Consider the following 13,560-nt stretch of genomic DNA (forward strand, 5'->3'; position numbering starts at 1 on the left):
TCTTGAGATTTTGACTATATAGTCAAAATCGAAAGAAAATATCTCACCGTGTGTACACACCTTAAGCCTATTATCTATGAGGACCCCCAAATCTTTTTCCACCATAGTTACCCCTATATTTTCCCCATTTAAAGTGTAGGATGCATGTGTGTTTTTTTTGTCCCAAAATGCATAACTTTGCATTTTTCTATATAGAACCTCATTCTCCATTTAGACGCCCAGGTTTCAAGTTTAAATAAGTCATTCTGTAGAGACTCCACATCGCCTTCTGAATTAATTACCTTACACTGAGTATGGTCTCATACTGAGTCTCTGGAGTATGGGACCATTTCTGTGGCTCAATCAAATATTTTATAGGTCTTGCCGGAGGGGACAGACATCGAAGTACACTTTTTATATCATCCCCGTTTTGAGGCACAGGAGAAAGGACCTAGCTGGGACCAAATTCACAGTAACTTCTTTTGGGATTGGAATCTGGGGACTTGTCGGTGTCTTCAATATCTTATTTGAACCAACAAGCTGCAATTTAGGTGCCCCAGACACGGCGCAGTCATTGGGAACCGGTACTGTTTCTGGCTGGGTCTTTGCTTAGATGTTTGAACACCAGATATCAGACTGGATTAATACAGCTTCCATTAGTAGATGGACAGCCACAGCTTCAAATCAGGTATGGGGGGGGGTGTCATCAGTCACAACCTTAAGGGCCCCATACACTACAACGATATGTCTGAGGCGTTTTCCCTTGATCTGCTCGGTAGCTTCCGGGCGGCAGGATTGCATACGATAGATCGTATGCAGTCCTTTTTCATACAATGTATCGTATGCGATCCCAGCCATGCCTGCGGGATCAGACATATCACAAGTGCAGCACGAACGATCTAGGGGCTCCGAACCGATGCTCACGGGACCGTGCATTGGATCAGATGTAAAACACATCCGATTTGCCAATTTTCATCCGATTTGAGGTCGAACTCAGATGAAATTGGCCATTATCGTTCCAGTGTACGGGGCCCTTTAGTCACCGAGAATCTACTAATTTTCCAGTCTAAACGGGACTGTTTAGACGCCCAAACAATTGTCACAATTCAATCGATGTTTGGTCGCACATGGCTATTGCGTATGTCGTGCCCAAACAGACGCGGGTTATGCATCCAAATTCAGAGCATATTTCTTCTTCTCGCACCTCAGGAGGTTGCAAGGAGAAATGTCATCCTCGTGGCTATTGGATGTCTAAACAACAATTGAATTGCTCTGTTTTGCGCCTCTTATTGGTAGCCTCTGGGTAAACAATTGACTCGACCCCATTATGTGAAAATTCAAATTGTGGCCCATAACAAATGTCAATTTTACAGGTTTAGGCTGGATGCAGTGGTGCCAAAATATCGGGATCACAGCAGGGAAGGGAGGCTGTTAGCTTCTGGGTAAACATTTGTATTAAAAGTATTATCCATTATTTATATGGCACTACAGGGGTTGTGTGGCGCTGTACATAATGGACAGCATAGAACCGCTGCATACACAAATAGAGCCCCCAGGTGACCACCACCTCCACCACACACAGAGCCCCCAGGTGACCACCACCTCCACCACACACAGAGCCCCCAGGTGACCACCACCTCCACCACACACAGAGCCCCCAGGTGACCACCACCTCCACCACACACAGAGCCCCCAGGTGACCACCACCTCCACCACACACACAGCCCCCAGGTGACCACCACCTCCACCACACACAGAGCCCCCAGGTGACCACCACCTCCACCACACACAGAGCCCCCAGGTGACCACCACCTCCACCACACACAGAGCCCCCAGGTGACCACCACCTCCACCACACACAGAGCCCCCAGGTGACCACCACCTCCACCACACACAGAGCCCCCAGGTGACCACCACCTCCACCACACACAGAGCCCCCAGGTGACCACCACCACACACACATACACCCAGAGGTGACCTCTACAGAACAGCTTCTTTAGTGTACACCAGGACTGGTTATCTGACTCCGTCCTGCAACATATCCCAAAGCATGACAACAGCTGCTGGAGGAGGCCACAGTCCATTCATTAAGGCCAGCACAGGCCCGGGGCCAACGCCCACCTGGCCATCCCACCAATGGATAGTAAAATGTTTGGGCACCACCAGGGAACAGATCCTTTAAATAAATATATTTAAAAGAAGAGAAAAATAAAATTTTGTGAGAAAAAAAGACCATGCCTTTCTTACATAGGGGTGACAACATGAAATTACTTATTACGCACATAAATTAATGTAATTTAACAAGTTTGAGGGTCTGAGGCTTCGCTACAAACACACAAATCAGCACAGGCGAGAAATGCAATTTATCTGTATTTGTTCCCATTAATTTGCTTTCTGAGAAAAATTATTTATAGTCTTCACTTTCTGCAAAATCTGTCAGCTCGGGAAAGACGTCTAATTCATTTACCAACAGGAAGATAACTGCAAATTGCCAGCTGTACGCCACTGATCAGATCCCGGAAAGACGTCCTTTTTCTCACAACACCGGATTTTCACATTTAGAAATGAACTAATTGCAATATGTCTAAGTGTCTCTCCAGACTCTAATAAATAGGGGGGGGGGGGGGGGGGGGGGGGGGAGTTATCAAAGCTTGGAGACTATAACATGGAAAGAAAAAGTTAAGAGCTGATTGGTTGGTACTTTCTCACACTGACACAGATTGGTGCTTTTCTTTATCACTGAGGACACAGATTATGTTCATGCTGAATAAAGAATAATAGGATTTTAATTACCTACCGGTAAATCCTTTTCTCGTAGTCCATAGAGGATACTGGGGTCCACATTAGTACCATGGGGTATAGATGGGTCCACTAGTAGCCTTGGGCACTTTAAGAAATCAATAGTGTGCACTGGCTCCTCCCTCTATGCCCCTCCTACCAGACTCAGTCTAGAAACTGTGCCCGAGGAGACAGACATACAGTATCCTGAGGAAGGATTTAACAGAACAGTGGTGAGATTCGAACCAGCACACACAGACAAGAGGAAAGCCATACTAACCAAACTTGAACAGGGACAGCAACAGCTGAACCAACCACAATACCTAAAGTAGCAGAGCAGGAAACACAAAGCACTGGCCCACCCAGTATCCTCTACGGACTATGGGAAAAGGATTTACCAGTAGGTAATTAAAATCCTATTTTCTCTTACGTCCTAAAGGATACTGGAGTCCACATTAGTACCATGGAGATGTACCTAAGCTCCCAAACCGGGTGGGAGAGTGCTGAGGTTCCTGCAGAACTGATTGACCAAACTGAAGGTCCTCAGAGGCCAAAGTTAACTTGTAGAACTTGGCAAACATCTTTGAACCCGACCCAGTAGCTGCTTGGCAGAGCTGTAAAGCCGAGACACCCCAGGCAGCCGCCCAGGAAGAACCCACCGACCTAGTAGAGTGGGCCTGTACTTTAGGAACCGGCAATCCTGCCGTAGAATAAGCTTGCTGGATAGTAAGCCTGATCCAGTGAGCAATACACTGCTTTGAAGCAGGACATCCAATTTTCTTGGGATCATAGAGAACACACAGCAAGTCAGATTTTCTGGACGAGCTGTCCGCTTCACATAGATCTTCAAAGCCCTCACAACATCCAAGGACTTTGAGGTAGCAGGTGTCAGGAAGTACCGGAACCACAATAGGCCGGTTGAAGTGAAACACAGACACCACCTTAGGAAGAAACTTCTGACGAGTTCTGAGTTCAGCTCTGTCCTCATAGAAAATTAAATAGGGGCTCATGTGAGACAACGCCCCCATTTCCGACATACGCCAAGGCAAAAAGTGTAACAGTCTTCCACGTAAGAAACTTTACGTCAACCTCCTGTAAAGGCTCAAACCATTCGGATTGTAGAAACTGCAACACCACGTTGAGCTCTCAAGGTGCCGATGGAGGCACAAAGGGAGGTTGGATGTGCAGAACACCCTTCAAGAATGTCTGAACCTCAGGGAGGGAAGCCTATTGTTTCTGGAAGACAATGGACAAGGCCGAAACCTGGACCTTTAAAAAGGAACCCAAACGTAGGCCCACATCCACACCCGACTGTAGAAAAAGGAGAAAACGTCCCAGTTGAAATTCCACTGTAGGAAATTTCCAGTTTTCACACCACAAGACCTATTTTTTCCAAATACGGTGGTAATGTTTAGACGTTACCCCTTTCCTGGCTTGGATCAGGGTTGGAATAACCTTATGCGGTATCCACTTCTGGGATAGAATTTGACGTTCAACCTCCATGCTGTCAAACATAGCCGTGTTAACAAACGGCCCCTGTTGTAGAAGATCCTCTCGAAGAAGCAGAGGCCACGGGTCCTCTAGGAGCATCCCCAGTAGGTCTGCATACCAGGCCCTTCTTGGCCAGTCTGGAGCAATTAGAATTGCTTGAACCTTTTCCCTTTTTATTCTTTTGAGAATTCTTGGGATCAACGGAAGAGGTGGAAACACGTAAACCATCTGGTAGACCCATGGAGTCACTAGAGCGTTGACCACCACTGCTTGTGGATCCCTCGACCTGGAGCAATCCCGCTTGAGCTTCTTGTTGAGATGACAGGTCATCATGTCGATTTGTGGAATTCCCCACGGATGTGTCAAGGACTCGAACACCTGCGGGTGAAGTCCCCACTCTCGTGGGTGGAGGTAGTGTCTGCTGAGGAAGTCGGCTTCCCAGTTGTCTACTCCCGGAATGAAGATTGCCGACAGCGCCACCGCGTGCCTTTCTGCCCAGGGGAGAATCCTTGTTACCTCGGACATTGCTGCTCTTCGTTCCTCCCTGTCGCTTGATGTACGTTACTGCCGTCACATTGTCCGACTGAACTTGAATGGCGTGATCTTGAAGAAGATGCGATGCCTGCAGAAGAGCGTTGTATATGACCCTTCGCTCCAGAATGTTGATCGGAAGAATGGTTTCCTGACTTAACCATTTTCCTAGGAACTGTTCCCCCTGGGTGACTGCTCCCCAACCTCTGAAGCTTGCGTTTGTGGTTAGCAGGATCCAATTTCGAATCCCGAACCTTCGACCTCGGTCAGGTGAGAAGTCTAAAGCCACCACAGAGGAGGAATCCTGGCTTTTGGCGACAGACGTATCCTCTGGTGCATGTGAAGATGTGATCCGGACCATTTGTCCAACAGATCCAGCTGGAAGGGCCTTGCATGAAACCTTCCGTACTGCAGAGCCTCAAAAGAGGCTACCATCTTCCCCAGAAGACGAATGCATAGATTCACCGACATCCGGGCTGGTTTTAGAACATCCCGCACCATCGACTGGATTACCAATGCCTTTTCCAATGGAAGGAATACCTTCTGTACTTCCGTATCCAGTAACATCGCCAGGAACGGATGCCTCCGTGTTGGTTCCAGGTGGGATTTTGGTAGGTTCAGAATCCACCCGTGATCCTGGAGTAGTCACTACCAGTTCCAATCGCTGCCATTTGCCGTGGAGAGGTCAATGGCAGCGCCTGGAACTGGTAGTGACAGTCCTGTAGTGCAAACCGTAGATAAACCTGATGAGGCGGTCAAATCGGAATATGAAGGTACGCATTTTTGATATCCAGAGACACCAGAAATTCCCCCTCCTCAACGCTCTCAGAGACTCCATCTTGAACTTGAACACCCTAAAGTATGGGCCTTACCGAACTTTCCGGTTTCGGCACCACAAACAGGTTGGAGTAATAACCTTTGTTTTGTAATTGAAGTGGAACTGGAACAATGACCTGAGTTTGTACCAGTTTCTGACTTGCTGCCTGCAAAGTCATACCTGCTTCTGGAGAAGCTGGTAAGCTTGATTTGATCTGTGAGGTGGGAGTTCCTGAAACTCCAGTCTGTATCCCCGGGCGATAAGGTCTTTGACCCAGGGATCCTGGCATGATGTTACCCAAATGTGACTGAAATAACGTAACCGGGCTCCCACCTGATTGTCTTCCAGGCAGTGCGGTCTACAGTCATGCTGAAGGCTTTGAGGGAGCAGACCCAGAGGTCATGTCCTGAGAACCTGCAGCTGTTGGTTTTCTGGGTTTACCTCTATTGCCTTTGAAAGCTGTAGAAGAACCTTTGGATTTGCCTTTAAATTTCGCTGTCCGAAAGGACCGCAGAGTTGGAGCAGAGTAGGATTTCCTAGATGGGGTTGCTGCGGAAGGAAGGTTACCTGCCGTAGCCTTGGATATCCACGTATCCAGTTCATTTCCAAAAAGGGCCTCACCTGTGAATGGTAGACTTTCTACTCCTTTCCTGGAATCCGCATCCGCAGTCCACTGGCATAGCCACAAGCCCCTGCATGCTGACACTGCCATGGTAGTGGTGCGTGCGTTGAGCAAGCCAATTTCCTTTATGGCCTCCATCATAAAGTTAGCAGAGTCCTGAATATGCTGTAGGAGTAAAATTATCTCCCCCCTGGGTGAGGAATCTAATCCGTCAATTAGGTTACCTGACCACTTAGCAATGGCCTTAGTGATCCAAGCACAAGCAATAGTGGGTCTCTGGGCCACCTCAGCAGCAGTATATAAAGATTTGAGAGTGGTCTCAATCTTGCGGTCAGCCGTGTCCTTTAAGTAAGCTGCCCCAGGGACAGGTAAGACTATCTTACATGACAACCTAGATACCGATGCGCCGACAATCGGCGGGTTTTCCCATTTCTTTCTATCCTCCAAAGGAAAGGGAAAGGATGTGATCAACATTCTAGGGATCTGAAACTTTTTGTCAAGATTAGCCCAAGTTTCTTCAAGCAGAGCATTCAATTCCTTTGATGCTGGAAAAGTAGCTGAGGATTTCTTTTTTACTCCTCTACCTCCGCCACCTTGCTAGGAATCTGCAGGACATCTCTAATAGCTTCTACCAGGGCCTGTATTCCTTGTGACAGGACTGCACCCCCCCCACTCGCATCCACTTCACCCTCCTCTTTGTCTGATGTATAGTCATCAGTATCAGCTTGCATGAGCTGGGCCAGAGTACACTTTTGTGGGCAAGTGGCGGGGGCCTGAGACGCTAGTTTTGTGAACTGAATCTCTATTTATCAGGTCATCCATAGACTGCCTTAAGAATTGCGTCTCTCTCAGTATGGGATAGTTTAGTAGAAATATTGGATATCTTCCCCTTAATGGAATCTAACCACGGGGGTTCTGCCCCACTAGACTGAGAATGTGTACTATTCTGGGTACACGGTAGCGAGTCTCCGGGGGAGGTTAGACACTCTGCTGTGCAGGAAACACAGTCCCTGGACATGGTAACGTGAACAGACCCACACACAGAGGGTGAAAACACAGTTTTTAACCCACTCAGATCCCACAGGGAGACACAGAAAATGGAGCCAGCCACACCGCGCTCTTTTAGCCAAGTAAAGCTCAGCTGGGTCACCACACTAAGTCCCTTAAGAGGGCTTAGTATTCTACAACACTCCCCCCCTTCTAAGACCCCCTGGTACCGCTGAGGAGACCTGGAGTCTTTGTGGGGGAGCTGCGCTTCCCTGTGATACCTGTCAGTGTAAGCTGCGGGGGGAAAATGGCGCTGGTGAGCAGCTGGATCTGCTCATAGTGAAGCTCCGCCCCCGTAACGGTGCGCGGCTTCCCGTTTTTTTTTATACTGGCCTGAGGTCTTGGTTTGCTTGGGTTAGAACCCCTGTTAAGCTAGTTGGACAGTGTGGGTAATCATTGGTGGCTCAGCGCGCCACTCACAGCGTGACACACTTGTGCCACAGCGTAACTACCCTTGTGCCGATATTCCCGCCGGCGACCTGCTAACCGGGACGCTGGCGTTCTACTCACCACTCTTCTTTCTTCTGGCTCTCTTAGGGGTGGCGACGTGCTGCGGGAGGGTACGCTCGCCGTTGTGGGGCTTGCAAATGACTCCCTCAGGAGCTCAGTGACCAGTCAGCGGAGAAACGGGACCATTAACTCTTCAGGAAGTTGGACCGTTCTCCCCCCTAAGTCCCACGAAGCAGGCAGGCTGGTGCCACCCAGCAGTGCCTGTAAAATACCAAACAGAAAATAAATGCAGAAAACTCTTCAGGAGCTTCCCTAAGCGTGACCGGCTCCTCTGGGCACATTTTCTAAACGGAGTCTGGTAGGAGGGGCATAGAGGGAGGAGCCAGTGCACACTAATGATTTCTTAAAAAGTGCCCAAGGCTCCTAGTGGACCAGTCTATACCCCATGGTACTAATGTGGACCCCAGTATCCTCTACGACGCAAGAGAAAAATGGTTTGACAACATGGGGTTAAGTGGGGAGGTAAGTGGCTGTGACGCATACCTGGCGTAAGCTAGGCGCATAGGCTACTGTCAGTGACAGGAACACAGCTCAAGCGCCGCAGATGGATGTAATACGTTTTATTTATTAACAGTTTCTTATATAGAGCAGCAAATTCTGTTGCGCTTTACATTATGTTTTGTTTGTTTTACACCAAAGGCTTAGAATTGGTATTAATTGTGGAGTAACAGAAGGCGTGCCAAAAAACGATAGCAGATAAATACACAATATTCAGGCTGCAATTCAATTATCCACCTTATTTACAGTCTATACAAACCAATGACTCTGTACAGCTTTAATCAGGTTTATGGATTTTGTGAGAGGAGTCTGAATCATTAGCACATGTCTGGCTGTAGATCTACATTCTACTAAAACAATTTAAATCACTGTATATATTAAGTCTGAATTGCAGAATAAAATATCAGTTACACCTGTAACCACAAGTGTGATATCACACGTGGGAGCGGTCACACGTGGCACACTATGTCACTTGTGTGCAAGGAATGCGCAACAGATGCTTGAATCCACCAATTTCACGTACTCTCTTATCTATTCAGAGCACGCCTGGCACTAACAACACAGAACAAGCAGAGATCACATTCTAGGCGTACAAGCATCCCTGGCGCTCCGTCAGTCTCCGGTCTCATGAACAACGTGTTCCACGGCACATTGCTGGGACAGACAAAGACCCATGGGCTGCATACCTACCCTTCCATAGTGCGCTGTGCCCTCAAAAGCAGGCGGCGCCATCTTCTGCTAGAACATCATATCACCAGCGTATCATGGATATGGAGATGTAGCAGCCATCAGATGTACAGGCAGAAGGCTGCAGACTATTGCACCTCAATATTGTGGGGGTGCAGCGACAGCATAACAGCAACACTGTCATTATGTCCACCATTCAGTGTATTACAGGCATCCTACATCTAGGAACCCATGAAAATCACTTGGGTGCACCCAACGGTTGAGCCAGCTACCAATAAGACAGATATCTGCAATGAAGTTACCAGGCAGCGGTGTCTCTGCATTCTGCAATATCATCATCTATGTTTGGTTACGAGGGTCTGCTGCAAGCTAGGATTGCAGACTGCAGCCTGGGCGCCTGATGCCTTTTCTCACCCAATGGAGGTTTTGTTTTTTTATTGGCCCAATGATCCGAATGGTATAAATTGCTGCTGTAGAAACTATTTATAATAGCGGCTGTGTATATTTCTAATTTCACGATTATGTCGCTTATGAATTTAATACACCTATTTGCTATTACAGGGCTGTCATAAACCCCCACCATTACTCTGAATTACTGGTCTGATGCAATAGCCGCTTTGTATAGAACTATTCCTTAATAATGCCAAGAGGGGTAAAGAGACAATGGGTTCGCAAATGACCAGAACGAACTCGGATACTAGAACCTGTTGAATATTCTGGTATTTGAGGTGCAGTTTCATATACACCATTACCTAAAATCAACCATTCCATCTTATATAATTAGGTTAAAGAACAAGGTTCTATATGAAAGGTCTATTTTTTTGTACTCTTAAAAAAATGCCACAAAAAAACAACTTAAATATATATATATATATATATATATATATATAATTCACATATTCACTAAGTACATTATACTTTTAGTGAACACAGTGTTCACTAAAAGTATAATGTACTTAGTGAATATGTGAATAAAATTTATTGTTTTTATCACTTTGCGGTCATAATCTGGAAGGATATTGTATGTACATAACATTTTTAGCTCCCTTTTGACATTTTGTATCGGTATCCCTTTTCTGTACTCTATCTAACAGGGAGTACGTCATTTAGGTTTGGAGCTTTCACCAAGCGCATTATTAGGTCTACACCCTTTCTATATATATATATATATATATATATATATATATATATATATATATATATATATATATATATATATATATATATTGTATACAACCTGCCACTTTGTGACTTTATTTCTGAGTGCCGCCGACGTCTGTGTTGTATTTGGCTTCCTGGCATCAGGGAGATCCACGGAGGGCACCGGAGCAGTAATCTGTACGAGGGGGGAGTGCTGCCTAATATATTATATATATATATATATATATATATATATATATATATATATATATATATATATATATATATATATATATATATATATATATATATATATTACATACATACATATATATAATACATACATATATATATACATACACACACACACACACACACACACACACGTGTATACATGTATATGTATATACATATACATTCATACATATGTGCACAAACACACACATACATACATACATACATACATAATGACAAATACATAATTACTCACCGTTGTATGCATAGGGGCTGGGAGCAGAGGGGCATCAGTGTAAGGACGGAGGGAGCCGCTGTGGCTGAACATGCGCAGCCAGCAGTTCCCCCCAAAACAATCTGTAAGAAGAGAGCTACTGTTGCTCAACAGTACAGCAGCTTCGCAATTGCAGCTTTTAGCTGAGACAGAGACAGCCGTGTCTCTCTCATAAATAGAAAATTTGGCTCATCAGGGAGGGTTTCTAGGTACTCGGAAACCCCCCCTGCGTGCGCCACTGGAAACGGTTACCAGAAAGTTCGGTCTGACCGTTTAAAATGTTCCCATCCACTTGTGTTATATGCAAGTCACCTGCTTGTTAATATTGCTGCTTATATACAGTAACACACTAATAAGCAATGTCTGTCTAAGATTCATAGGCGGCGTGTTAATAATAGCACCAATGCGGAGCCTTAATGAGAAGTTTCTCCTAATTATTTTAAAGTTCTCAAGCTAATCTAATATATTGAGAAGAAATCACACGTCCCAGCGTTACCTCTTGTACCAAGACCTTGTGTCCAATTGCGGAATTCACGATAAATATAATTAGTATAAAATCCTATTTTTCCCCTCTTAAGGGATAATGAAGTGTGTCTGCATCATAAGCAGCCTAAATGAACATATTCCCAAATGCACTTGTTGTAATTTATATAGTAGCTGGAAAACCAAAAGCGCCTGAGACAAGTACTCAGGTAAGTTGCTTTATAGAATGAGGATATTCAACAGATTTCTTTGACAGAAGGGATTTAATTAATAACAGACAACCAACGTGAAATTAAACATGTCTATGAAATACGATTTGACGGGATATTAAGCTTCTATATATAACAAGCCTTTGATGTGTTTACAATGCTTAACCCAACAAGTGCAGGTAGAATTATAAAGGTTGACGGTGGTCTGCCACAGCAGCTGCATGTGACGGCACGCAGCCGCCCCGAAAACGCTCCCGGCCCGCCAGTTTGGCACGTCACGCCCCCCAAAGCCGTGTTGCCGCTTCGCGAACGCCTGTCGCTGTCAAACATACTGCAGCCGCATTCTTCCAGGATGCGGCCGCAATATTTAAGGTCGCGCACTGCGGCCCGTGTGCGCAGACCACCCAAATGCAGCTGCTGTGTTCAGATCTGAATGACCCCCTAGGTGCGAACTGTCTGAGTATGACCTCCTATGCAGCAGCTGCGTTTTGCTAGACTATGTAGGCACATACTGTTCACATAATAAATACTTACTATTGCCATCAAAGTTGACAATTATTATTGCATTAGAAAACAGAGTAAGCTATATAAAGACCATAGGGTTGGTAGTTCAAAAGAAATCTCCCTAGAGAATGAAAATGCGTTGTGTCCCAGGCGTGTAGATTGTCCTGAAAGTGTCAGGACAGCAGAGATGAATCAGGGATTCTTGCACAGATTTTACAAAACCATTGTTTATATGGTGACCCTGCTAGGGCCACCATCGGGAAGGTACACTTGTAAGGGGGCCCAGGCTGACACAGGTGCCTAGCGCTGATTATCCCTGCCTGACACTTCACTGAGTCTTATCACTCACTCACCATGTGTGTGAGCAATCGTAGCAACAGTAGGTCTCCAAACCTGGATCTATAGCGGTCAAGTTTGGTCTCCAAAAACAATGTCCGCCTTTTGACAGTACAGGTGACACTGTATAGAAGCCGATTCACTGACCCCCAGCGCAGTAGACAAGCCTGCAGTTCTACTTATATGCCACAGACTGAATACTTTACTGCCATATCTCCGCATACAGGATGTCATTAGTCTCTGCTCTGTGTGTCTGTATGCCTTTGGTTCGTGGCATGGGGAGGTTGGGGACACAGGGCTAGGGGGGCTGTGCATGATTTGGAGGTGCTCATACTTACAATACTCTGACTTCTACAAACCATCACCGCTGCGACTTCTTCAGATACCTAGACAGAACCTAATTAAGATCCTATTCTCCAGGCATTTCAACATTACAAAATGAATGGGGGGCATCAGAACAGAGCTGTAAAATATCACATCTCCCTACAATTTCCCATCTAGCCCCATCTATGCTGCAAGCCTGACAGGGGAACCTGCCACAAGTCCAGCTCTACATGCTCTGCAGTAATAATGACCACGTTATCGGATACAGAACAATGACTGTTACCTGATGGATGACAAATATTGCGTAGTGCAGTTGTTGTCGCTGCAGGAAGGGGTGAAGGTAGTACAACAGGGTTCGGAGATGAGTTTCTCTGTTCCTGTGCGGTATAATCACCGCGGTTCTGTACCGCCCAAAGCAGTGCTTGGGACTGAAATAACCCCCGGTTTTTACATGTCGGTTCTTCAGTTGGGTCTTCTTCAAACTTGGTGGCTTGGCGAAAGTTACAGTTATAGGACCAACTGAAAGAGAAGTACAGGAAGATAAAGCCATAAAGTGTAATGCAGAATACCTACAGGTCTCTAGGCATGCAAAAAGAGGATAAACAAAGACCATCAATAATTGGTGACCATTAATTTCTTCAAGCAGGGGTTCCACATTATCTTTTTCTCCGTGTGGAACTACAAGTCTCAGCATGATAGCACCCCTCACTATGTTTGGAATTAGGATGAGCAGTCTAACGTCCCTCCCATATATTCTATATTGCGTACATGTGGATACTTGAAGGTGGAGACTCCTTCAGTTTGGATTAGCACCCCTCCCACCTACCTAAGAGCATTCTTTAATTCACACAGATCTCTGGCATTTACAGACTCCATATTGGGAAAGGCACTAGGACGGTAAAACCTGAATAAATTTATACAATTTGTCAGGTTTTAGGTATGAGTTCGGGGGTGTGGGGTCCCCTGGGTTGTTGTGTCCCGGCTGCTTTGGGGAAATCACATTGCAACACTCATTGGGGTCGATTCAATTGTGGTGCACGCCACCTGCTGGTCGTCTAAAGGAATGGCAGTCTATGGGAGCTATTCAATTGTTTCT

At 45.9% G+C, this 13,560-nt stretch overlaps 1 protein-coding gene across 3 annotated transcripts in view; it reads right to left on the reverse strand.

The window, feature by feature from the left end:
- LOC135050329 (beta-1,4-galactosyltransferase 3-like) overlaps positions 1-13,560 on the reverse strand; it is a 100,112-nt gene that overhangs the window by 49,913 nt on the left and 36,639 nt on the right. For all 3 annotated transcript variants that reach the window (XM_063956763.1, XM_063956764.1, XM_063956762.1), the window contains exon 3: positions 12,748-12,983. In XM_063956763.1, coding sequence (XP_063812833.1) covers positions 12,748-12,983 — 236 coding nt within the window. The remainder of the gene's footprint in view (positions 1-12,747; positions 12,984-13,560) is intronic.

Source organism: Pseudophryne corroboree, chromosome 2 (assembly GCF_028390025.1).
Source record: "Pseudophryne corroboree isolate aPseCor3 chromosome 2, aPseCor3.hap2, whole genome shotgun sequence".
In the NCBI taxonomy this organism is placed as follows: Eukaryota; Metazoa; Chordata; class Amphibia; order Anura; family Myobatrachidae; genus Pseudophryne; species Pseudophryne corroboree.